The following is a 26,136-nucleotide window of genomic DNA, read 5'->3' on the forward strand; positions in this document are numbered from 1 at the left end:
ACTGAAAGATTTGAAAATTAGAAGTGTATTTTTTACAGATAGATAAACAGATAACTTGATTTTCTTTTATAATTTAAAGTCAGTTTGAAAGTTCGTTGAGTCAAACAGATATCATAAAATACGTACCGACGACACTAACACTCTCAAATTCAACCAATTTCGACACTGTAAAAAGTTGTCAGTTTGGCGTTTTTACGCAAATCGTTGCATTCGAAATAATGTATTCACTGTAAATGTTGCTGCTCAAAGCTCGAAGAAATAAATAATAATGTGAAATTGAATGTAAGCTTCAATTTAATTACAAAAACAGATCAAATGAACGTTTCGGGTTTCCCCTTTGTCAACAAAACAAGATGAATGAAACACCACAGATGAATGAGATAATGTGGTAGTGGCGTAGTAAAGATGAATAAACAAAACATTGGTTGGCAGGAAATAGTATGCTCCTTTGTAAGGAAGCACGAATTAAAATAGAATACTAGATATTTCTAAAAGGTGCGCAATTAATTAAGTGAAAAGAGGGGAGGTGGGGAGGAACTATATAAAAACGTGTAGACTGTTGTTGGAAAATAAATACAATGGGATTGAAAATAAATACAAAAAATAATAAATAAGGGATGTCGGTACAAGTATAAATCATTAGTGACAGCAGCAGGAAGTCATCTGTGATTTCCTTTTATAATTTAAAGTCAGTTTGAAAGTTCGTTGAGTCAAACAGATATCATAAAATATGTACCGACGACACTAACATTCTCAAAAACAGTTTCGACACTGTAAAAAGTTGTCAGTTTGGCGTTTTTACGCAAATCGTTGCATTCGAAATAATGTATTCACTTAATGACTTTACGGATTTCGGATCTACACTAAGTTTTCAACAGTTTTCATCTATTTATGACATCAAGTATTATTATTGCCCATTTGATGCTTTCAATGTGATAATGTCGGGTGGATAATACCCAGGTTTAACTTCTTTGGTAATAAATTATTATTAATAATAATAATCTAAAAAATCGAAATTTAAAACCAGAAAATAGAAGTTGCATTGAAGGTAAAATAAGGTTTTAGAAAGACATTAAAAGTTATGAGCAGTCAGCTGGCTCCGTAGCGCAGTGGATAAGCTGTCAGACTCTAACCTTGATAATACTGGGTTCAATCCCATTGTGGACATTAAAAAAAAGTTTACTGTATTGAGAAAGACATCATTTTTGTTGTTATAGTTACTGGACATATTATGTTTAAAACCTTAAATTAATCTATTATTGTTATTATTATTATTATTATTATTATTATTATTATTATTATTATTATTATTATTATTATTATTACATTATTATTATTATTATTCTATTATTATAATATTATTATCATTAGTATTATTGTTATATTTTTTAAAAAACAATATCAGTACCATTGAATGTTATCGACGTGCATTTATATGTAAACGTCGATTGTTATCATTTTATAATATTTTATCATTATCATCAGTGTATTCGTTTACCGCGTCTTTGTAATTTTATTGGGGTTTTTTTCTTTCTCTTCTTTGTTGCAACTTGGTTCTAGACATACAAAAATGGTGTTCTTTATTCTTCATACTGGCTAGAACTTTTTCACATGTCATGTGATCAGAAGGTATAAAAGTCAAAACATAATCAGATTTATAATGTTTTTCTCCTCTGGATTCACTTTTATGCTCGTCGGATAAGTAGTTCATAAGGGCTGTGATGGAGATAATGGCGTCCGCCCTTGTTCCGATAGTTTAGAACCAGTTACAAACGTCATTACGGGGGAAGTGACGTCACGACAGTTGAACCCTATTTCCATCGTGTCCAAGTCCATGCTGGTATACTCTGAAAAACACGTTGTTGTGTAATACAAGGTGTCTATGAAGGTGAAGGGACAGCGTGGCTCAGCGGTACGGTCTTTGCTTCGTACCCGGAAGGTACAGAGTTCGATCACTTGCCGCTGCCCTGAGTGGCCCTGAGCAAGTTACCTCGTCCTAGTTCATTTTGCGCCTAGAGAAAAATTTCCCCTTGGGGATGAATATAGGGGATTTTAGAATTTATTTTAAAGTCTTTCCCTGTTTAATAAAATCTTTATCAGAAAAACGTTACAGCCAATATACTTTAAACATAGACCTATGAATACATAAATGCTTTACATTTTGTTTACCATTATCTTTTACTCAATGCGTCTCAATATGGTTGCCATGGCTACCTACAAGCAAATTCAACCTATTTTCAAGCTCTTTCCTTGTGATTTGTAGCTTTTGTGGCATGATGGATTCATAAGATGGTGAAAACCAGCTGAAAATATCTACTACAACGGTTTAAGAGTAATACATTTTTGAACTAAGGGAAAGACTACGTTTCTATATGTTTTTTGCAATCCACGTTTATGAGTAATTCTCACTAAACTGTATTAGCCAGACTATAAACGTTCATAGTTACACATAGTTTTGTGCGTTGGTCTGTTTAACTTCCGGATGGCAATGTAGGTTTTTAAGCGAAGCGTACACTATCTATAGATAGTATGCGCTTGGCTAGAAGCTCACATCATTGCCATCCGGAAGTTTCACGGACCAACACACAAAACTGTGTAACCATGAACTTTTATAGTCTGGTTAATACAGTTAAGTGAGAATTACTCATAAACGCGGATGGCAAAAAACAATAACAAAGACAAGAGTGACGTCAACTTCATTCTATCTATAGCTCATTTCAATGTTGGTAATAAGTAAAAGGAAGGGTATACTGTAATATGTTTTGTTTCATATCACTGTAAAGCGCTTAGAGCCTGTGACAACGGGGTAAAGCTCTATATAAATGCCATTTATAATAATAATAATAATAATAATAATAATAATAATAATAATAATAATAATAATAATAATAATAATGATAATAATAATAATAATAATAATAATAATAATAATAATAATAATAATTATATTATTATTATATTATTATTATTATTATTCTTATTTTTTCTTCTTCTTCTTCTTCATTTTATTATTATTATTATTATTATTATTATTATTATTATAACGCGAGCATTTGACTGAACCGAACGGAACAATCAATCTCATGAACTCACCCCCCCCCCCCCCCCCTTCCACCTCCCTCTGTTGACAGGGTCTCCGTTCAGCGTCCATAGTGATTAATCAATAAAAGATTTAGTATCCCCTCCCCTGGGACGGTGTTATCGTCATCATAGGAGCCACAGCATGTTATTCATTGGGTGCTGGCCAGTCCAGTCTAATCTATAACTACCTGACCTGCCTTTTTGAAAAGTTAAAAATCCGTAGTTTTTAGGAAACAGAAATTCTATGGGTAGAATTAACTTTTTATAGATTTAACAATTTACCATCACTAGGATTAAATAAAACTTCAAAACCCTTCATATTGTGCACTATGGCGTCAACTTTCCTTTTCAATAAGTTTTAATGACTTAGAGATGCTCATGAAGTTCTGAAATTGGAGCCAAAATTTCGTAATTCTACGGAGTTTTCGTAGTCGTAGGCTGGTCTGACTACCACTAATATAATGGCTATCCGATTGAGGTGGCTTGATTCGCTAGCAGTTTGAAAACGCCATGACATTATACATATTTTACCAGGACATCAGTCATGGTCAAACAAAAGGTATTGTTTATAAACACCTCTGTACATATACGCACATACACGCGCGAGCGCACACATACACACACTCACTAACACATGTTGATATATTCGTGCCGAAAAGCGAATTTAATGTTAAAACAATAATAAATATTAACATTTTGTTGTTAGAATATATATATATATATATATATATATATATATATATATATATATATATAAATATATATATATATATATATATATATATATATATATATATATATATATATATATATATATATATATTATATATAAAACAAAAAGCAAACGTACTGACTCTGAGGTCAATCAGAAGGATGTAAGGATAATATAAGAGAAAAAATTGGGGGGTGGGGGGGGGGGGGGATAGATACAAGTAATAATGAGTCTGTGAAATGTAAATTTGGTTCTTTGCGACCTGATGGAGTTATTGACAAAACAAAAAAATAGAGAAGCGTTCGATAAGATACGAAAAGCAAAACAAAAACTCGAAACAAAACAAAACATGCATATGTTCTGGATTTCCATTGGTTCCAACTTGTTTCTGTCGTATGTGAGTGGTCGAAAACCAATCGATTTGAAAACTATTTTTGAAATCATAAAATTGGAATTGGATTGATTGACCAAAGAAAATGGGACCCTATACAGACCTGTCTACTTGAAAATGTAAACATTGGTAATTTTAAGGAGATTGTAAAAAGTTAACTTTAAAAATCAACAATTTACTATAATAAGAATGTAATAAAACTTCAAAAATCCTTAAAGTTATGTAGTCTGGCATCAACTTACATTTATTTCAATAATTTGTAATGACTAATAAATTTTCATGGAGTTCTGAAATTAGAGCCAAATTTTTGTATTTCTACGAATTTTTCGTAGCATTAGGCAGGTTTACCCATGGCAAGTAGGATAGATTGGGATTCGAACTACCAGGCTACAGAAGGAACATTTTTGATTGGCTACTCACAGTCATATATATACACATATAATACACAAAACACATTCTTACATACACACACGGAACACAATGGTCAAACACACATTGACGTAAGCATACTACATGGTTACGTCCAACAAACAAATCGTAGCTGCATTGTCAAGGACACATTCTATTATTGTTTGTAAGCTACGTGGTGAGAGTCCCGTGTCCGAAATAGAAGGTGGGTATGCTGGGATTATCCGTAACTTTCGTTAACTTTATAGAAGGAAAGAAGTTGACGTCTTGCATATCTTTGTTATTTTTAATGACCGCCTGTAGGGTGATTAGCTCTCACCAAAATCAAAACGGTTAAGGTTATAGATAGAATGCGCTTGGCCAAGGAGTTCACAACATTGCCATCCGGAAGTATAACGGACCAACACACAAACTCTGTGTAACCATGAACTTTCATAGTCTGGTTAATACAGTTTAGTGAGAACAACTCACAAACGCGGATGGCAAAAACAATAACAAAGGCCTGAGTGACGTCATCTGAATACTATCTATACATAGCTTTATGTAATGGTACATTTCATACGACAGGCATATGTTGCGAGTATTTTAATTTAACTAAAAGCATCAATACATAAGTGTTGTGCGTTTAGCCAAAAAACTCACAGTATCCGCCAGCCAGATATAACGTACCAACACACAAAACGATGTGTAATCTTGAAAGTTTGTAGATAGTATGCGCTTGGCTAAGAAGCTCCCAACATTGCCATCCGGAAGTATAACGACCAACACACAAAACTATGTGTAACCTTGAAGATTTATAGTCTGGTTCATACAGTTAAGTGAGAATAACTCATAAAGATGGATGGCAAAAAACAATAACCACTACCTGCGTGACGTCATCTTCGTTCTATCTATAGATAGTATGCGCTTGGCTAAGAAACTCACAACATTGGCATCCGGAAATCAGACGGACTAACACACAAAACTATGTGTAACCATGAACTTTTATATTCTGGATAATACAGTTAAGTGAGATAGATAGAATGAGGTCGACGTCACTCAGGTCTTTGTAATTGTATTTTCCCATCCAATGTTTATGAGTAATTCTCACTTAATTGTATTATTCAGACTATAGATAGTATGCGCTTGGCTAAGAAGCTCATAATATTGCCATCCGGAAGTATAACGGACCAACACACAAAACTATGTGTAACCATGAACTTTTATAGTCTGGTTCATACAGTTTAGTGAGAAGTACTCATAAACGTGGATGGCAAAAACAATAACAAAGACTTGATTGACGTCATCTTTGTTCTATCTATAGAAGTAAATGTTCAAACACAGATGTTTGTGTGTTGGTCCGTTAGACCTCCGAATGGCAATGTTGTGAGCTTCTTAGCCAAGCGCATGCTATCTATATTCTGATTGATACAATTCACTGATAACTAATAATCAAAATGGCTGTCTTAAAACAAGAATGAAGAGACGAGGGACTTCAATTTCGTTCCAGATTTTGTCTGACCGAAGGATTTGTATTGTGACATTTTAAGATTAGGATCACCTACTGAGTTGTCTTTGGTAGTGCTCAAGGAAACAAATGATTCAGGCTGAACTATTGAATACAACTCACGATTTGTTTTTTTTTTGTTTTTTTTTCAGTTAGTGGTTGTCGGCGTGTATTTTGATGTGATCGTTTGATCAGTGCGTAGCCATCGTTAACTTATAGATAGAATGCGCTTGGCCAAGGAGTTCACAACATTGCCATCCGGAAGTATAACGGACCAACACACAAACTCTGTGTAACCATGAACTTTTATAGTCTTGTTAATACAGTTTAGTGAGAACAACTCACAAACGCGGATGGCAAAAACAATAACAAAGGCCTGAGTGACGTCATCTGCATACTATCTATAGCTTGACACAAGGACCGTAGCCATCGTTAACATAATATAGTCTGGGTAGTTACCCTATACACTCTTTGCTAAAACCGTAGCTGTCGTCTACTTATAGATAGTTCGAAGATGACGTCACTCATGTCTTTGTTATTGTTTTTTGCCATCCGCGTTTATGAGTAATGCTCATTGAACTGTATTAACCCGACTATAAACGTTCATGGATACACACAGTTTTGTGTGTTGGTCCGTTATACTTCCGAATGGCAATGTTATGAGCTTCTTAGCCAAGCGCATACTATCTTGAGTCGGACACTTGAACCGTAGCCATCGTTAACTTATAGCCTGATACTAGGACCGTCGCCATCGTTTACTAACAGTAAGACACTTGAACCGTACCCATCGTTAACTTATAGCCTGACACTAGGACCGTAGCCATCGTTTACTAATAGTAAGACACTTGAACCGTACCATCGTTAACTTATAGCCTGATACTAGGACCGTAGCCATCGTTTACTAATAGTAAGACACTTGAACCGTACCCATCGTTAACTTATAGCCTGACACTAGGACCGTAGCCATCGTTTACTAATAGTAAGACACTTGAACCATACCCATCGTTAACTTATAGCCTGACACTAGGACCGTCGCCATCGTTTACTAATAGTAAGACACTTGAACCGTACCCATCGTTAACTTATAGATAGAATGCTCTTGGCCAAGGAGTTCACAACATTGCCATCCGGAAGTATAACGGACCAACACACAAACTCTGTGTAACCATGAACTTTTATAGTCTGGTTAATACAGTTTAGTGAGAACAACTCACAAACGCGGATGGCAAAAACAATAACAAAGGCCTGAGTGACGTCATCTGCATACTATCTAGGACCGTCGCCATCGTTTACTAATAGTAAGACACTTGAACCATACCCATCGTTAACTTATAGCCTGACACTAGGACCGTAGCCATCGTTAACTTATAGCCGGATGCAAGGACCGTCCCATCGTTTAGTTATAGATAGTTCGAAGATGACGTCACTGAGGCCTTTGTTATTGTTTTTGCCATCCGCATTTGTGAGTTGTTCTCACTAAACTGTATTAACCTGACTATAAACGTTCATGGTTACACAGAGTTTGTGTGTTGGTCCGTTATACTTCCGGATGGCAATGTTGTGAACTCCTTGGCCAAGCGCATTCTATCTATAGCCTGACAATGATCTAAAATTACGTCAAAAGACAAGTCTGTCGCCACAAAAGAAAAACATGATCGAAAAAATGCAATATCGCCTAACAGGGATTATGTCTCGTTCTACATGTTTAAGCGTTGCTGTTGGCATGGGACCACTTATAAAACGCTTTGAGACTTCGAGTGGATATTGTGCAATATTAAAAACTCTCATATTTTTTTCTGTAATGGAAGACACCAGTTGTTTTGTTTTTGTTTTGTTTTTTCCTGTTTGGGAAGGACGCTAGTGTGTCCGCAAAATACTTTTTGTGTCATGTAGCAACCATATCACTGCTTGATAGACAGGAGAGGATATGTGCATTCGGGATTGATACCGCTGGTCCCTTTGCTTATAGATAGAATGAAGTTGACATCACTCAGGTCTTTGTTATTGTTTTTTGCCATCCGCGTTTATGATTAATTCTCACTACACTGTATTAACCAGACTTAAAACGTTTAAGGTTACACATAGTTTTGTGTGTTGGTCCGTTATGCTTCCGGATGGCAATGTTGTGAGCTTCTTAGCCAAGCGCACACTATCTATAAGACGAATACTCTTCTTATTGAACTATCGCCGCCCCCCCCCCCCCCCATCCCAACCCACCCACCTCCTCTTCGAGACGTCAAAGATAAATGTGTAATGTTACAACTCTTACCACTTGGCATGTCAACAATTCCATACTTTGTTTGGAAAATGTGACGCAAAAATAGATTAATTCTAGGGAAGGGAAGGAGGGTGGGTGTGTGTGTGTGTGTGTGTGTGGGGGGGGGGGCGCATGCGTTTGACTGACTTGACCAGCTGTGTTCTGTCTTATCTTGCTTGACGACTGTGTGGTCTTGTGGTATGACACTCGCTTTCGGAACTCGCTTTCGGATCGGAAGGTCCTGGGTTCGAACCTCGCTCGGTGCATAGTTCAGTCATTGGAAAAGGCTCTTTACTCACAATCTCTCACCGTACTCAGGTGTAAACGCCTAACAGGCTTCATGTCTCGTTCTACACGTTACCTGTTGCTGTTGGTCAGGGACCCTTTGTAAAGCGCTTTGAGCATGTTCAGTGGATATTGCCCTGTATAAAAGCTCAAGCTCAAAATCAACTCAACATTAGAGATCAATACTATGTGAAATGAATCAAAGTTTACTTTGGTGCTGGAGTTGGGGGGGGGGGGGGGGGAGGTCAAACTGTCAAACTGGAGCACTATTACAACTAACTGGCAACGGTCTAAAATGTCAAGAATTCCAGACTTTGTTTGTACAAGGTGACGCTGTGAACCAGGTCAGTCGAGCGGAAGGAAGAAAAACTAACACTTAATGGAACGGGGTTGATAAGGCATGAAATCTCGCTGGTCAGCAACTAAACAATTTCGTTGAAGTTAAATGGACATAAGCAATTATCCGTTACTCTTTAGATACGACGCTAGATAAAGAACATTGAATTTCAAGTCAAAATGATCAAACTTAGGAAGTTTAAAATTTATTTTTCTTCCGTTTCAGATGACCGTGAGATTTTTTACAAGATAAAAAAAGAAACATTAATGTGATTGTTTCACTATCGGTACAAGATCCCAGCCATAGCCAAGACGGACCAAAACAAATATATATATAAAAAGAGAGACTTTATTGAGTTTATGTGTTATATCTAATTATAAGAAAACGCAATTTGTTTACCAAAATTTAAAAAAGAATAGCCTTTCATATGTCTTATCATTTTAACTTTTAAATTCGATTTTCACCCTTAATTTTCCCAGTAACATTGCATATCATATTCGCCTGATAGGTCAAATGTTTGAAAAAACAAAACAAAATACAAACGGCATCAATATATATATATATATATATATATATATATATATATATATATATATATATATATATACATATATATATATATATATATATATATATATATATATATATATATATATATATATATATATATATTGTAAGTGCTATGTTTCAGGACTTTACTAGTATTATTGGATTAGTATGGCAGCATCAACAAACACACCTGCTAAGAATCGATTCGAACACCATAGCAACAATTCATTACTATTCATGATATCGTATCAATTGAGATGACATAGAGGACACGAATGACAAACTAACCCATAACACTTTAGACTGGAGAGCTATGCATGGACCAAACACATCATGGGCCCAAGTGTCAATATCCATAATGGCGATACGCCTCTGCATCTGTGGCCACTGTTTATACTGTAATATGATACATCTTGTAAATTAAAACCCATGATCTATATCCATAGTAATTATGTAAACAATTTTCCGAGATCGACACGATGTTGGACGACTAACATGTTGTTGTTACAACAGTAATGATTCATTACTCAAGAATTTACCTGTCATGTGTCCAGCTACTGTTCGCTAGCAAATGGGAAATAATGCATATTATTATAACGTGAGCTTTTGTATAGAGCAAAATCCACTAAACGTGCTCAAAGCGCTTTACAAAGGCTATCTGACCAATAGCAGCACGTAACACGTGGAACGAGACATGACGCCTGTTAGGTGATATCATTTTTCCCCCGGCAAAGAAAACGCTGTTAACGGCCAGGTACTCAATCTGAGTACGGTGAGAGAATGTCAGTAAAGAGCCTTCCTTTCCAAGGACTCAACTAAGCGCCGAGTGCGACTCGAACTCAGGACCTTCCGATCTTAAAGCGAGTGTCATACCACTCGATCACATAGCCGCACACTATTTATATATATATATATATATATATATATATATATATATATATATATATATATATATATATATATATATATATATATATATATGGGTTTTTGTGGTCTTGTGGTTTGACACTCATCTTCCGACCGGTGGGTCTATGACTCGAGTCTAACTCCGAGCGGCGTAAAGTTGAGTGCATGGAAAAGCTTCTTTTCTCACGGTGTCTCATCGGACTCATGTGTAAAATGAGTACCGAGGCATACCAGCGTTGTCCTTATCAAAAAAAAATTGTAAGGGTGCCTTATAGGCGTCATGTTTCGTCTGTCTTGGCATTCCTTGTGAAGCTTTTTCTAGCATTTTAGTCGATATTGCATTTTATAAAATCTCATGTTGACATATTTTATAAATATATATATATATATATATATATATATATATATATATATATATATATATATATATATATATAATATGTGTGTGTGTTTGGGTGTGTGTGTATCTATGTATTTAAGGGGCGGGGGAGTCGGTTCTACATAAAATATGTAAGAGATCTGTGTGTGTGTATATGTGTGTGTATGTGTTTGTGTGTATGTGTATGTGTTTGTGCGTATGTGTGTGTAAGTGTATGTGTATGTGTGTGTGTTCGCGCATCAATTCCGGCACGCTGCAAACGGACAAAAAAAACATTTTTCGGCTTCCGTGACCTTCAACCTGATAGAGATGCATCAAGAGAACATTACAAATCAGGAGTATTGTCCAGGATGGAAATATTCAAGGTAAAACCATGGAGGAAATAAACTACGTGATACTTGACTCTATGGGGAAAACATTCACTCAACCATGACTGAATTGATAAAAGCAATACACAAAGTCTCAGAAAGTCACAGAAAGTCACTAGCTTGGAGGTCGTGGTGCCGTTAAATGGGGTAACTTTGCCTAGAGGGGAAACTTTGCCCCAGTGAATTTGGAGCATTTTGAGTAATCTCGGATTTGTTGGAGTTATTTTCATGGTTAAAAGATTTGACTTTTATCATAGGAAATACTTGACACTTAGCAAAATATACTCGTATTTGTACAAAATTAAGGAGGCAAAGTTTCCTCTGAAGGCAAAGTTTCCCCTTAATGCAAAGTTTCCCCATAAGGCAAAGTTTCTCCTTAAGGCAAAATTACCCCAATTTAATTGACGATATTTATTGAGTGACCTATTTATTATTGATAGCCATAAAGTACGGAGGCCGATAAATATGTATTCCTTCAGAGCCATGAGGCCCATGGAGACGGCATTTATCCTAATTATTCTATAGCGTGAAACGGACAAAGGTAATTGCTTTCTATCCTTTAGACAGGGCTCTAGTCTATCACAAAGTACTTTCCATCAGATCGAACAGATCCAGCTACCCAATCACTGCTGGGTGGACAAGGGACAAAGAAATAAATCTCGACTTCACCCGGGTTCGATCTCGGTCTCTTCGTATGTGAAGCGATTACTCTACCAACTGAGCCATCGGGACCCCCATAGTGTATTCAAATGCCTAAACATGTTTTCTTTATATTCCTCCCACCTAATCCAAGCATCAGTAACACACTTTATAGTCACCTGGAACAACTACAAAAGACATCTAACTTCTACGTCATGGCACAAGACCGAAGGGCTAGAGCTCAGGTGGTCGCTGGTTCGGATAAGTAAGTAAGTAAGTAAGTTTTCTTTATAAGGTAAAATGTGTTTGTCCAGCAATTCATTCATTAATCTATTCATTCATAGTCGAGTCCTTGGAAAAGTCTCTTAACTCCCTTTCTTTCACCGTACTCAGGTGTAAAATGGGGACCTGGCTGTTAACAGAATTTTCTCTGTCCGATAAAAGATTGTAATATCGCCTAACAGGCGTCACGTCTCGTCCTTCATGGTATGTGTTGCTGTTGACTAGGGACCCCTTGTAAAGCGCCTTGAGCACGTTTAGTGAATATTGCCCTATATAAACACTCAATTTTAAATCTATTTATATATTCATTTATTCGCATCGCCCCTGGTGATAACAGAATCAGAACAACCATAAGCGTAATTGGCATTGTTAAGAACTTGGGGGTGGACAACACTCCAGGAAAGAAGAAAAAGAGCTTAAGTAACTATGTTTTATAGATAGTAAGGAGCTCACAACATTGCCATACGGAAGTATAACGGACCAACACACAAAACTCTGTGTAACCTTGAACGTTTATAGTCTAGATAATACAGTTAAGTGGATGGCAAAAAAAAAAAAACAATAACAAAGACCCGAGTGACGTCAACTTCATTCTATTAATAAGATGCTCAACGGTCTAGTAGAAGTTAAAACTAAGGACTCCAACAATGATCAACAATAGGATTCAATAGTCTGATGTCCAGCAACGAACAGCTTGGTTCTAAACAAAGAAAATTGGTACTTTTTATTCTTCACGCTGGCTAGAACTTTTCATATGTCATGTGATCAGAATGTATAAAAGTCAAAACATGATCATATTTATAAAGTTTTTCTCCTCTGGATACACTTTTATGCTCGTCGGAAAAATATTTCATAAGGGCGTCCGCCATTGTTGCGATAGTTTAGAGCCAGTTATTAAGTTACTACGCGTCATTACGAGGGAATAGACGTCACGACTGTTGAAGCCTATTCACTTAAATCACCACGCCTCTCGGACAGTCGTCATAATGTAAACAATGACAGTGATTGATAAAAATAGCAAACTACACAGGTTTTACTATCGATGGTATATGTCTAAGTAAAATACCCACTGTATTACACAGAAATCTGTGTCTTAATTTAAACGTTTATAATATGATCGAGAAAATCGTGTGATAACTAGTTACCCATTTGGCGGTAGAAAAACAATAACAATGATCAGAGAAAGGTCGAATTCATTCACTTTATTGTTTATAAACAACCAACTATGTCTGTCTGAGCACGTGTGAAGGTGTGTTACAAATTTCAAGTTTTGATTGGTTAAAAATCAACTCGTTAATTAGCACTGGTTTTTGACTTTTAATTGGTGTAATATTTTTTCACATTGGTCATTTAAATTTTTAGATAACGTAATTAAAAAGTTTATTATGCATGTTTGAGTGAAAAAATTACGACTCTGAAATTTAATGCTTAGAGGGAAATGAATATTCATCTTACTTTTCATATAAAATATATCAGAATAAAGATCATCTTCTCCTTTTTCTATGTAATCACTTTGTATTTATTAAAAGAATTAAAAAAAAAAAACAACTTCAATACACGTTTAATAAACCATTACAAAGTTTGACACTCTCAATAGCCACAAAAGTCTTTGACTGAAAGGCGAAACTAGGTCAAGTGTGGCAGTATGCACACGTGAGCATAGTTGTAGATGTTGCTGCTGACAATGAGGGCAGGGGTAAAGTGGGCTGTATTAAAAGATCGCTTTTGGAACACTTTGCGAGATAAACACAAGGCGTCGGCCACAATACAGAAATGACGTCAATAGAAAAGTGCCAGAAGACATTAGAGAATAAAAAAAAAAATACAACGCTGCACAGTGAGTTATGGGGGCTACGATTCTAGCTCGAGGAATAACAAAGCGAGATGCTGTCAACGGGGCTTGAATCGTAGCCATTGTTAACTTCTAGTCTGGTACTAGAATCGTAGCCATTGTTAACTTCAAGCCTGACACAAGAATCAAAACTGTAGTTAAACTTATAACCTGGCACTGTCCAAAAAATGACGTCAAAAAACAAGTCTTTGGCCACAAAAGAAAACAAATCGTGGGTTGTATTCAGTAGTTCAACCAATGTAATCACTTATTTCCCAGAGGTCTACTCACGACAACTCACTCGGTTTGTGCAGCGTCTAACGAGTTGTCGTGAGTAGTGCTCAAGGAAACAAGTGATTCCATTGGCTGGCCTATTGAATACAACTCACGATTTGTTTTCTTTTGTGGCCAAAGACTTGTCTTTTGACGTCATTTTTTGGTCAGGCTTATAGATAGTTCGAAGATGACGTCACTCAGGTCTTTGTTATTGTTTTTTGCCATCCGCGTTTATGAATGATGCTCACTGAACAGTAATTACCTGACTATAAACGTTCATGGTTACACACAGTTTTGTGTGTTGGTTCGTTATACTTCCGGATGGCAATGTTATGAGCTTCTTAGCCAAGCGCATACTATCTATAAGTTGACGATGACTTCGATTCTCGTGTCAGGCTATAGATAGTATGCAGATGACGTCACTCAGGCCTTTGTTATTGTTTTTGCCATCCGCGTTTGTGAGTTGATCTCACTAAACTGTATTAACCAGACTATAAAAGTTCATGGTTACACAGAGTTTGTGTGTTGGTCCGTTATACTTCCGGATGGCAATGTTGTGAACTCCTTGGCCAAGCGCATTCTATCTATAGATAGAATTAAGTTGACGTCTCTCAGGTCTGTGTTATTGCTTTTTGCCATCCGAATTTATGAGTAATTCTCACTAAACTATATTATCCAGACTATAACAGTTCAAGGTTACACATAGTTTTGTGTGCTGGTCCGTTATGCTTCCGGATGACAATGTTGTGAATTTTTTTTTAGCCAAGCGCATACTATCTATAAGTTAACGATGGCTACGCTCGAACACAGGCCCCTTGTGTGGAAGTGCAATGCTTTATCCAATAGGCCATCTGCCCCTATGGGCTTAAAAGCGTGAAAAAAAATCCCAACGGCAAAATGACGTTCAAATTTAAGCTTTTTAAAAATCGCAATTTCCATGAACTTTGTTCAAAGCACTTTACAAGAGCTCCCAAGCCAACAGCAATACTTATTTATCATAATATAGGACAAAACGGACGCCTATTACAATATATTTTCGCCATTTGCAACATTGGCACTTGTCATGTTCATGTACTCATTTTACACCTGAGTGCGGTGAGAGAATGTGAGAAAAGAGATTTTTCCAAAGACTCAACTTTGCGCCATTCAGAGCGGCACTGGAGCTAGGGCACAACGGTCGAGTCTCATAGCACCGAACTCCAGGACTATATGATGGTGACGATGACTACGATGCTACTAGTGTGCATATGTGTGAGTGTGTATGTCAATATATTGTATTGTTATAAATGTGTAACCAAATGACAAATTGCCACTTTTTTGAGGACAATACAGATATATTATTATTATAAATTACTTAATCTCTTATCGATTATAAACTTTAACTTAGTTGCAATGCCCAATAAATATCCCCATTTAAGATAAATTTCATGTTTATAAGTTATGTGATTTTTCTAGTTTCAAAAACAATTTGCTGAGCCTGTTGTCATTTACGACTCGACTCCGGCCGACGCCATTGTTACTTACTGTGTTTCCCATCCAGTTTCGATATATTATTAATTGCAAGTGATGGCAACATTTATGTTTCATGAGGTTATAATATAGTATCTCTAGTTACGGTTGATGGGTTCGGAGGGGGGGGGGTGTGTGCTCTCCCGATAAAATAAATAGGGGTTGGGGGGGGGGGGGGGTCAGGCGTGACCTTGGTTCAGGGCGCTTCCCCCGATAATAATAAAAAAAATCCTCTCTTTAGGTGCTGTGAAACTGCGGAAATTCTTCCCTTCTCTACACCCTATATTTCTCATCAAACAGCAAATTAAATATTATAGGGAATGAGATTAGCGGAAGAGTAGCGTCCCTTGATTGGACGTCACCCATAGTCTGTGACGTCACCGGCGGAAAAGTTATTAGAGATAGAACGTCATGTTGGTTGTGCGCATGCGTCTCTCGTCCTCGCTTCCGCGAGTACCGAGTTAGATCACCCGCCGCTGCGCTGTTTGGCCTTGAACAAGTCACCTCGCCCAAGCTCAATTTGCGGCGCTGCACTGCGGCTGACGCCTGGGTTATTTCAATCTTCCCCTTGGAATAGACCCTAAAGACAAATTTCCCCTATGGGGTGAAAAAAGTGAATTTTATTATTTTATTTTATTTTATTTGTTCCGACTTCATCTATACCCGAATCAGTGACCTGTGGGTTAGAGCTTTGAGCTTTAAAGAAAATAAGGCGCTTTACAAAGGGTCCTTAACCATAGCAATACGTAACATGCTGAACAAGACTCGACGCATGTTAGGCGATATTACAATTTCTATTTCAACAGAGACAACGCCAAGTACTTATTTTACACCTGAATACGGTGAGAGAATGTGAGTAAAGGGCCTTTTCCAAGGACGGAACTAGACGGCGAATGAGGCTCGAACCGAGAGGACCTTCTGATCCGAAAGGGAGTTTCGTACCACGAGACCACATAGCCTGGTGTGGGGAAGATTTTATGTCACTGATTATTGTGATAGGTTGTTGTTGTCAGTGTTTTGTTATGGTATGACTGTCGTGTCTCGATCAGGCTGTTGTGAGTAATCTTCATGTTGTTTGTTCACTGTCTCCCGCGTAAACGTGACGTCATCGTGTCTCCTATAAAAGCTTGTGACACCCTTCATTCTTCCTCTTGACCACAGCCTTATTCAAAACAGACATACTATTCGCCTTTCGTTGAATCTTCGCCAGATCCGATCCGCCATACTTTTGGTATGTTATAAGAATCAGGCTATACCGGGACGATTCCCGAAGTGCTCTAGAGCATTTTTTAACCGCCCATATATGTCCTCTACATATATGGAGAACGCCCACTTCGGTGGAGACTTTTCTGAACTTTTTCCTTATTTTTTACATCGTGAACGAGATTGGGAAATCCGTTCACGACAATTGGCGCTGCGACTAATTTCCGAACCCTGCCATTTTTAAAGTGTATGGTAGCACTCAGTGCACGGGAATTGACTTCTTCAAGGTAAAGAGTTCTTGTAAACAAATCAGAATTATGAATCTAAAAACTTGTTTCATCTGATTGTGTTGTAAGTATCGCGCCTTGAATTGAGTTCCCCTGGTTTAGTTGTGTTTTTTTCATTGCTTAAACCAGAGAGGAAAGCCGTTTATAGGGGTCGGCAATTATTTTTGAACTGGCGAAATTACGATCTCAGCTCAGCTCAATTTTTTCATCGAGACTTCGAGCTCAACTTTCGTTTATTTTTGCCAATAATATTGTGCAATTGTGATTTCTATTCAACAAAATGGAGCAAAATTGGTGAGTACAATTCAATAATTTTACTTGAAAGTGCATGAGGGCTTAATCAATTCACTTCAAAGAATTAGCCTGGTGAACCATTATTGGGGTCATGGTTTTCACTCCCACACTGATGTCTCAACTAAGATTGGAATTCAACCTGCATGTGAGCTAAATTATTTGCATGTCCACTTAAATACTTTCCAATATTTGACATCAACAATACTATTTCTGTGAATAATATACAAATAATTGGCGCCAAGATTGTTGCTTAACAATCTCACTGTGCTTTTCTAAACAAAAGGTAACAGTAACAGTATCATCTGCCTTTATTTAGATGATCAAAGTCAAAGCTTAGGCAGCCATGTAAAAGTGTTTCTACTCACCAAACACAGAAACTATTTTCCAGCTTTTCACGCTCCTAAACCCCCTATATATTGGATGTTTCTCTGAACTCTTACATCCAGACTCTGTAAACATATCCACTTGCCTTAGACACCTGGTCAGTGTCTAAATAGGATAAGAACCACCTCTAACCCTAACCCATGATTAAACAGTGAAAATAGTGAAATCTATCAGCTGTGGTGTAGGTGTTGTATTCAAGTGAGAAGGGATCTGAGAGTATTCCAAGTTTACAGACTTTATCATTGCTTTAATTGATTTGCATCAACTGGTCTGTCATTTTAACTGAAATAAATAATTATCATATTTCAGTTTAATCCAAAATGGATGCAAAGATAATGATTAATGTCATTACTGCTAAGGACCTTTTAAGGTCATCTCGTATAAGCAAGCCTTTGGCTAAAACCCTGCTTGACATTCGAGCACGTAAAGGTTTACTCACTAAGGAGGATGTGATAGATAAGATCAGTAATGGTGACATGTTAGAACTTTTTGATTTTTTGGTTTCCGAATCGTGCATTTTTGAGAAACCAGGTGAACATGCCCCTGGTACCTCTCGCGACAGTTCCCCAAATAAAATGGATTCGAATGATAATGCGTCTGGTGCTGGAGACAGACGAAGGGAACTGTCTGCGCAGCAGACCCCATCTAAAGCTGCAGGTTCGTATCCTGAACATGACGCTACTAGCAATCCTCAAGAAGGTGCTAGTAGTGTTGCGAACCCGACATTTTGTAACAATGCGAAACGCACCATTCGTAATGCGTGGCACGATCAGCCTACCGAAGACCATTACCCAACATCCTTTTTGGCATCCGACCGCGAGCGGGTTCCTTTCGTTCATGAAGCTAAATTTTGTCAAAATTACATGGACAAGGTGCCTTACTCTGAATGTCCTGAATCTATAACTCACACATTGGACCCACCCTCTCAAGATTTCTCAAACAAGGGTCTCACATCAATGGGCCCGCAAAGAGAGGATTGTGGATATGCAAGACGCAAAGTAAGGCAAACCCGCCGGCTACCACGAAGAAAACCATCTATGAGAAGAACCTTAGAACAGGAGGATGCTCTAATTGAGGCAAGCATGCACAGGGAAAGACGAGGATGGAGGGATGAGACTTGTTACATGCATTCCTACGAGGCCCCACCTGCGGATCGCAATTCCACGGATCATTATGGAGATATGAGCAGTGGAGGCCCACTTATGCCACCCCCGTCCAAGGTACAGCTGCCTAAATCTATCTCTTTCAATGGGACAAAAAGATGGGATACGTTTGAATATAATTTTCAGAACTTTCTGAATTATCATAATATTCAACATCTCCGTGACCAACTATTTTTCCTGGGCCTAGCCCTGGAAGGAAAAGCAGCGGATTATCTCTCACGGATCCATCAGTCGATAGTCTTTACAGACATACGAGATGCATATGACACCCTGAGAAATCGATTTGGTGATCAGCAGCTACAACATGCAACTCTGATACAATTCAACAGCACTACGCAGGCTGAAAAAGATGTCTTAGACTATGTTGACAAGCTATGGGAGTTGGCACTGCAGGCATTTCCTGGACAGTCCCCCCGCAATTTAGAGTCTCAAGTGGTAGCCCATTTTATAACAGGACTATATGACGTGAAGGCAGCCCAATATATTGCATGTCAGGAGTGCACCACGATGGACCAAGCCCTGAGAACATATAAGCTTTTTAAAAATTATCAGCAAGTTGGTTGGCGTGCACGAAAGGATAGACCAAGTACCGGCAACACCGTGCGGTTCAGAGAGCCCTCTATCCAAGCGGTGAATGTATACGATGAAGAATCTGGGTCAGAATCTGAGGAATTGGAAGACTATAGCCAACTTAGAGCAGTGACTCGCAACACGAGCATTAAGACAGCTGGTGTACAGCAGAAGACTGAGATGAGTGTTGAGGCAATGTTCAAAAAGATGTTATCATTGCATGAGCAGACCCAAAGTAAATTAGACACTCTCATTACACTCCAAAGTCAAGTCTTGGAGGTTATGCAAAGAGGCGCTCGACGTGCCCAGCCAAGATCCCGCTCCAATTCCCCATCATCAAGTGCCTGTTTTTCATGTGGAGGTCAAGACCACTATGCTAGAGACTGCTCCATGAAAGGTCGCCCAAAGGAACACAAGGCGCCAAACGGGCAGGGATCAGTTTGAGCCTGTAATTGATCCCAGTTCAAGCAAGGGCAATTAAAGAGGACCCAGTTTTCGAGGCACAACACAGATATAAGACTATGAGCAATTGGTGCTCCTACTCTTCTGACTGTACTAATTTTATGAAACATTTAAGAAACTGAGAAAAACCTTGCCCAGCAGACCAACAACGGAAGCCACAATGAATATCGGTCTAGCCAAGATCCAGAACAGATTGTAAAACCTTATTTTGAGGAAGAATGTATCTGTATTGCAAGGTTACAGTCAGAATCTGCCCTTAAAGTACAATGTACAATTGAAAACGTCCCTGTACAAGCAGTGGAGGATACCGCAGCAGATGTTACCATCATCTCTGAAAACACCCATAATAAAATCCTACCCACCCCCACTTGTACGAAGTCCATGAAGATGTTTGCAGCAGGTAAAGATCAAAGCTTCTCTGCAAAATTAGTGGGACCACTACACTTGCGATTGGGAGAGATTCATCTGCTAACTCATATCTATGTTGCTCCCATTTTCGACCCAATGCTATTAGAAATAGACCTGCTGAGGCAATTAAAGGCAAAGATTGATGTGGAAAAACAATTATTTTGTCAAAATCAAATTATTCCTCTTGCAACAAATTCAACTGAAAATGTAAGTCCCAAGTGTGACATGGCACAAACAGGTTTACCAGTGGATGATGGAAACCGAACAGCTATCAAGATTGCCATTCCCCACAAATTGATCATACCAGCCCAGTCAAAAGAAATCACTAATGTTGAATTAGACTATCTGCCCAATTCACCATTTATGTACCTGGAACCATATAGAAATCTGCCAATTTCTGTGGGCCATACGCTGCACGTAACCAAACCACTTGTTACAGTGTGCTTAATCAACACAGGTGATGAATGCTTCCTCAAAAAGGGGGACGGAAATAGGACAACTGCTTCCCCTGGAAGCAAGAGATATAATTGAGGATGACGAAGATGACTGGCTGAATTTAACAGAAGTGGACGAACTCAGCAACCCCACGACAAAAACGGAGGGGGAATGCTCCATATCAAGCACTTCCTGCCAGCCGATCCAACTACCAGACAAACTTATAGATCTCTGGCAGAGAGTTACGTCCATTCTGGGAGATGAGACTAGGTAAAGTTGAACAATTCCTGTGGGAATATCAAGCAATACAACACCACATTGATACAGGAGATGCAAAGCCAATTAAACTAGGCTTGCGACGTACCCCCGTTCACTTTACCAAAGAAGAAGATGAAATGTTAGACAAGATGCTTAAAGCAGGGGTAATACAACCCTCAACCTGGAGCTGGGCTGCTGCAACGGCACTATTGGTACGGAAGACAGATCTGTTTGTGCATCCAATTTGGCTTATTGGTAGATCCCCAGTTCATGAAGATTTCTAGCACAAAGCAGCTTTCCGTACATACCAAGGACGCTTGAGTTTAATAAACTCCCCTTAAACTGTTCAATAACCCTAGGACATATTCTAGAATAATCAAGTGCTGAGAGGGTTAAACCAGAAAAGGATACTAGACTTCCTCGATGATACCCTTGTCCTTGGAAAATATTTTGACGATCGTCTTTCAAACTTAAAACATCTCAGCTCCATGCCCAACATCAAGACTGGTGGACGCTGCACAATAATATTATACAATAAGCCAGAATCTCTTCTTACTTCACAATGTTCACTTTGGACGAATGAAGTGATGGAGAATAAACCTGCTGAAATTGCCACTTCAAGAGATTTTGAAATTGTGTGTAAGCATATCCAGTACATGACATCAAGAAGCATGAAATAGCAAATAGAGTGAGATCACGTCATATATATCTTCTTGCCACCCTCAAGTGATGTCAATGTGTTACTTAAGGCTGCTCACTGTGGTTAAAATATAAAAGTAAATATGAGAGGCTAGGACCTAACAACTCTAATCCATTTGGGATACCCACGACATAAGTTGAGAATGGCATTCTATGGCCCTCAACAAAGATGCAAAATAAACTCTCACAAATCAGACCACTTCAATCACCACCACAGTGTAAGTAATGACATGAGCAGCAGTTAAGAATTCTTATTCAGGTCAATTATTTCCTTGATAATAATTTCAAATCAAGGAATAAACTAGACATGGCATGGGTAGCCTCCTTACAGGCACAAGACCTGAACCACCGCTCTCTGACTAGTGAAAAATGGTCAAGAAGAGCGAGAAAAAAAAAATGGTGACATTATGAAGCTACATACCTAGGAAGAATATGTATTACTAATTGCTTCCGTCATCTGTAGTGCAGTCAATGATAGATAGATTTTACAACAAAGGATGTGAGCTTATGCCTAAACCCATAAAGGAAGAGGGGTAATTATTGGCGAAATGTTAAAAATTATGTTTAAAGCAAGCTCACAAGACTGCAAGGAAACCATTGAAGACAGAGTTGAAAAGATGAAATTCGACTATGGAATTAGAAGAGGCAACAAAGTGCACTTCGAAGACAAAAAAAAAAAAAAAATAATAATAATAATAATTTATAACTGAATGCAATCCTGATCAGTCCTGCCAGCATCATTGCAGATTTCGTCTTCGGTGCAGTGTTATGTGTAAAAAACAGACACACTTTAAGAAGAAAGGTCAATCAAGAAGCCTCCAACTCTATCATGACTCATATCTGTTGCTATGTACAAAAAGACAAACCCCAGACCATGGAAAGAAACAACAAAGTATGTATGACTGTCTGGAGCAACATCACAGTCTGTATCAACTAAGCAGAATAGCAACGAGTCGATGCCACCACTGTCAACATGGCAGTGACAGTGATGAAGGGGTTCAATTCCAAAGAAAATGCCAGAGAAGCTCAGCCTGGTGATACTAGACTGGAACCAAAGGCTGAAGGAGAAGGGGTAGAGGTGACACTTTCACCTCCCCATCAAAGGGTAGAGGTTTCACCTCCCCACTAAGAAACTTCTCACATCATGATGACTCAAGGGCACAAGGGACTACTAGAGACACCAGGAGCAGACACCATGCACAGGGAGCCTGATGATACCCCAAGCAATCACAGGTTTGATGACAGCTAAAAAAGTGCCCTGAAACCAAGACCTGATGATACCAGGGTTGGAACCCCTCGGAACCACAGGCTTGATGATACCTGGTGTAAGCCCCCCTGAACCCAGAGACCTGATGATACCAGGGATGGTACCCCTCGGAATCACAGGCGAGGAAGGGAGAGAGCTACCCAGAGGCCCATCTGATAATGGCTCTAGAACCCGACCCAACCTGATGGAACCAGAATAAGCCAAGATGTGAGAAAGAGCCCATGAGGGTACCACGACGACCATGTGGGCCAGGAAATCATGGTAGTGGTACCCCTATGAACTGATAACATGAACACATGGGTGATCACCTCAAGCAGGAGAGGGAGGGAATTATGGCTATACATCAGCAGGCATAAGCTTCAAAATGATGATGGATACCACCTTGTGACAGGACCTGTATTATAGACATTAACATGAATTGGTAACTGACATGGTTCCAACTATGCTTGTTTTATTTCTGACATTATCCTTGGTCATTGTCATCTTGTCAATTAATTACTAAAGAGATTCCCTGGCCTGCTAGCAATAATGTAAATACTAAATAAGCTCTATTTTCAGCTGCATTGTTTTAGAGAAAAAAAATGGGATATATATATATCCAGCCATTTACAAGTGCAGCAAACAACCACTGATATTGCCTTACAATTTTGATTGCTTATATCCCCAATGAAATTTAAAATATTGCATCCTTCCTAACAAGTTATCTTTTATAAATTTTGGTCCAACTTTCATAAGTACTATGTTCTGATATAGATATTTTAAGTAATGTTTTGGGACCCGACAAACTTATGCAAACATGAGATCTTCCCACTTTTAATCTATATCGGGTATAACTTCAGGAGGGAAAGCATTTTAGGAGGGGGAGGAATGTGGGGAAGATTTTATGTCACTGATTATTGTGATAGGTTGTTGTTGTCAGTGTTTTGTTATGGTATGACTGTCGTGTCTCGATCAGGCTGTTGTGAGTAATCTTCATGTTGTTTGTTCATTGTCTCCCGCGTAAACGTGACGTCATCGTGTCTCCTATAAAAGCTTGTGACACCCTTCATTCTTCCTCTTGACCACAGCCTTATTCAAAACAGACATACTATTCGCCTTTCGTTGAATCTTCGCCAGATCCGATCCGCCATACTTTTGGTATGTTATAAGAATCAGGCTATACCGGGACGATTCCCGAAGTGCTCTAGAGCATTTTTTAACCGCCCATATATGTCCTCTACATATATGGAGAACGCCCACTTCGGTGGAGACTTTTTCTGAACTTTTTCCTTATTTTTTACATCGTGAACGAGATTGGGAAATCCGTTCACGACACTGGTATCAAACCACAAGAGAATAAAACAAAACAGTTTAACAAGGATTTTTGAAATTTTTCAAATAATTCAAAACTGACCTTTGGTAGAATGAAAGGCTTTGGGCACGGAACAGACAGGGAGAAATTTCGGTAATCCATTTCTTTGAACTAATTTACAACCCGTGCGTTTTGCCTCCTGGGTCAGCACGACACGTAACACTTGGGGCAGAGAAACCGACTTGGCAACGAGTTTCCACATCTCCAAATATTTGATGTGTTAATCCAAAGATATCGTGTTTTAAAAAATTGATAAATTTCTAATACTAAAAATCTAAAACAGTTCCTCTTTCTGTGAATATAAATCACACACAACACATCGGAATCTTTGAAGAATCGGAAAGACTCACAACACGGAACTTAGTATGGAAAAAAGGCCGATTGAAAATAAAATGATTTTACTTTTATTATGATTTCAATAACACGCGCTTGTTTTGCTATCAAGTAGCTACTTTTAGCTTGTAATTATAAAAGTGAGTTTTGTTCATACAATTTAACTTATCGCCGTTGTTGTTTGATTTGATGGATTTTAATTTTTTTCCTTTTATTATTCCTTTTAGTGTTCTTTTCAAGCCGGTTTCTCTCAACTCCACTCGCCCTTGACTCGCGCGTTGCATCTGCCGTGAGCGCGTAAAAAGGCCGGTACAGTTGACAATCGGAACGTTTATACAGTGGGTGGCCGACAAGCTTAGCGACCCGTGTGTGGGGCGAAAGGCGAGGCAAAGTCGATATCTATCCTTCGGGGCGAATTTTTAATTCAGAAAAGTGAGTGGAGCAGGCACTTATGTTGGTAACAACAAGATATGAAGTGAGTAGAAAAGTGTCAGAAGACAATAGAGAATAAAAAATTTTTTCGCGGCGGTGGTGGGGTTTGAACCTGCGACCTTATTGGTACGACAACTCCGCCTGGCAGGTGAGAGCGTGGCTCTACCGTGTGAGCTATCCACGAACACAAAAATATTCGTTTCAAACCCAAAGTCATTTCTAGATCCCTCTCTCACCCACTTCTTAAGATCGCCGATTCGTTCACCACCATCGCGAAGTAATTTTGACCAGCAGTTAAGCTTAATAGCCAATATTCTCATCACAAACATATAACATAGAAACGATTGAGACATGGAGTATGCTCCGGTGTATGGGGTGAATTTTTAATTCAGAAAAGTGAGTGGAGCAGGCACTTATGTTGGTAACAACAAGATATGAAGTGAGTAGAAAAGTGCCAGAAGACAATAGAGAATAAATTTTTTTTTCGCGGCGGTGGTGGGGTTTGAACCTGCGACCTTATTGGTACGACAACTCCGCCTGGCAGGTGAGAGCGTGGCTCTACCGTGTGAGCTATCCACGAACACAAAAATATTCGTTTCAAACCCAAAGTCATTTCTAGATCCCTCTCTCACCCACTTCTTGAGATCGCCGGTTCGTTCACCACCATCGCGAAGTAATTTTGACCAGCAGTTAAGCTTAATAGCCAATATTCTCATCACAAACATATAACATAGAAACGATTGAGACATGGAGTATGCTCCGGTGTATGGGGTGAATTTTTAATTCAGAAAAGTGAGTGGAGCAGGCACTTATGTTGGTAACAACAAGATATGAAGTGAGTAGAAAAGTGTCAGAAGACAATAGAGAATATTGTCTTCTGGCACTTTTCTACTC

General features: G+C 38.5%; 1 protein-coding gene across 1 annotated transcript in view; it reads right to left on the minus strand.

Annotated features, from left to right (window-relative positions):
• The window catches only part of LOC144968132 (gamma-butyrobetaine dioxygenase-like), a 57,410-nt gene extending 32,325 nt beyond the window's left edge, over window positions 1-25,085 (minus strand). The window contains exon 1 of the mRNA XM_078906143.1: window positions 24,520-25,085. Within this exon, the coding sequence (XP_078762269.1) occupies window positions 24,520-24,679 (160 nt within the window). The 5' untranslated portion in view covers window positions 24,680-25,085. The remainder of the gene's footprint in view (window positions 1-24,519) is intronic.
• Window positions 25,086-26,136: the final 1,051 nt, after the last annotated feature.

Source organism: Berghia stephanieae, chromosome 3 (genome assembly GCF_034508935.2).
Source record: "Berghia stephanieae isolate SIO BIC M18660-M18661 chromosome 3, UCSD_Bste_1.3, whole genome shotgun sequence".
Classification (NCBI taxonomy): domain Eukaryota; kingdom Metazoa; phylum Mollusca; class Gastropoda; order Nudibranchia; family Aeolidiidae; genus Berghia; species Berghia stephanieae.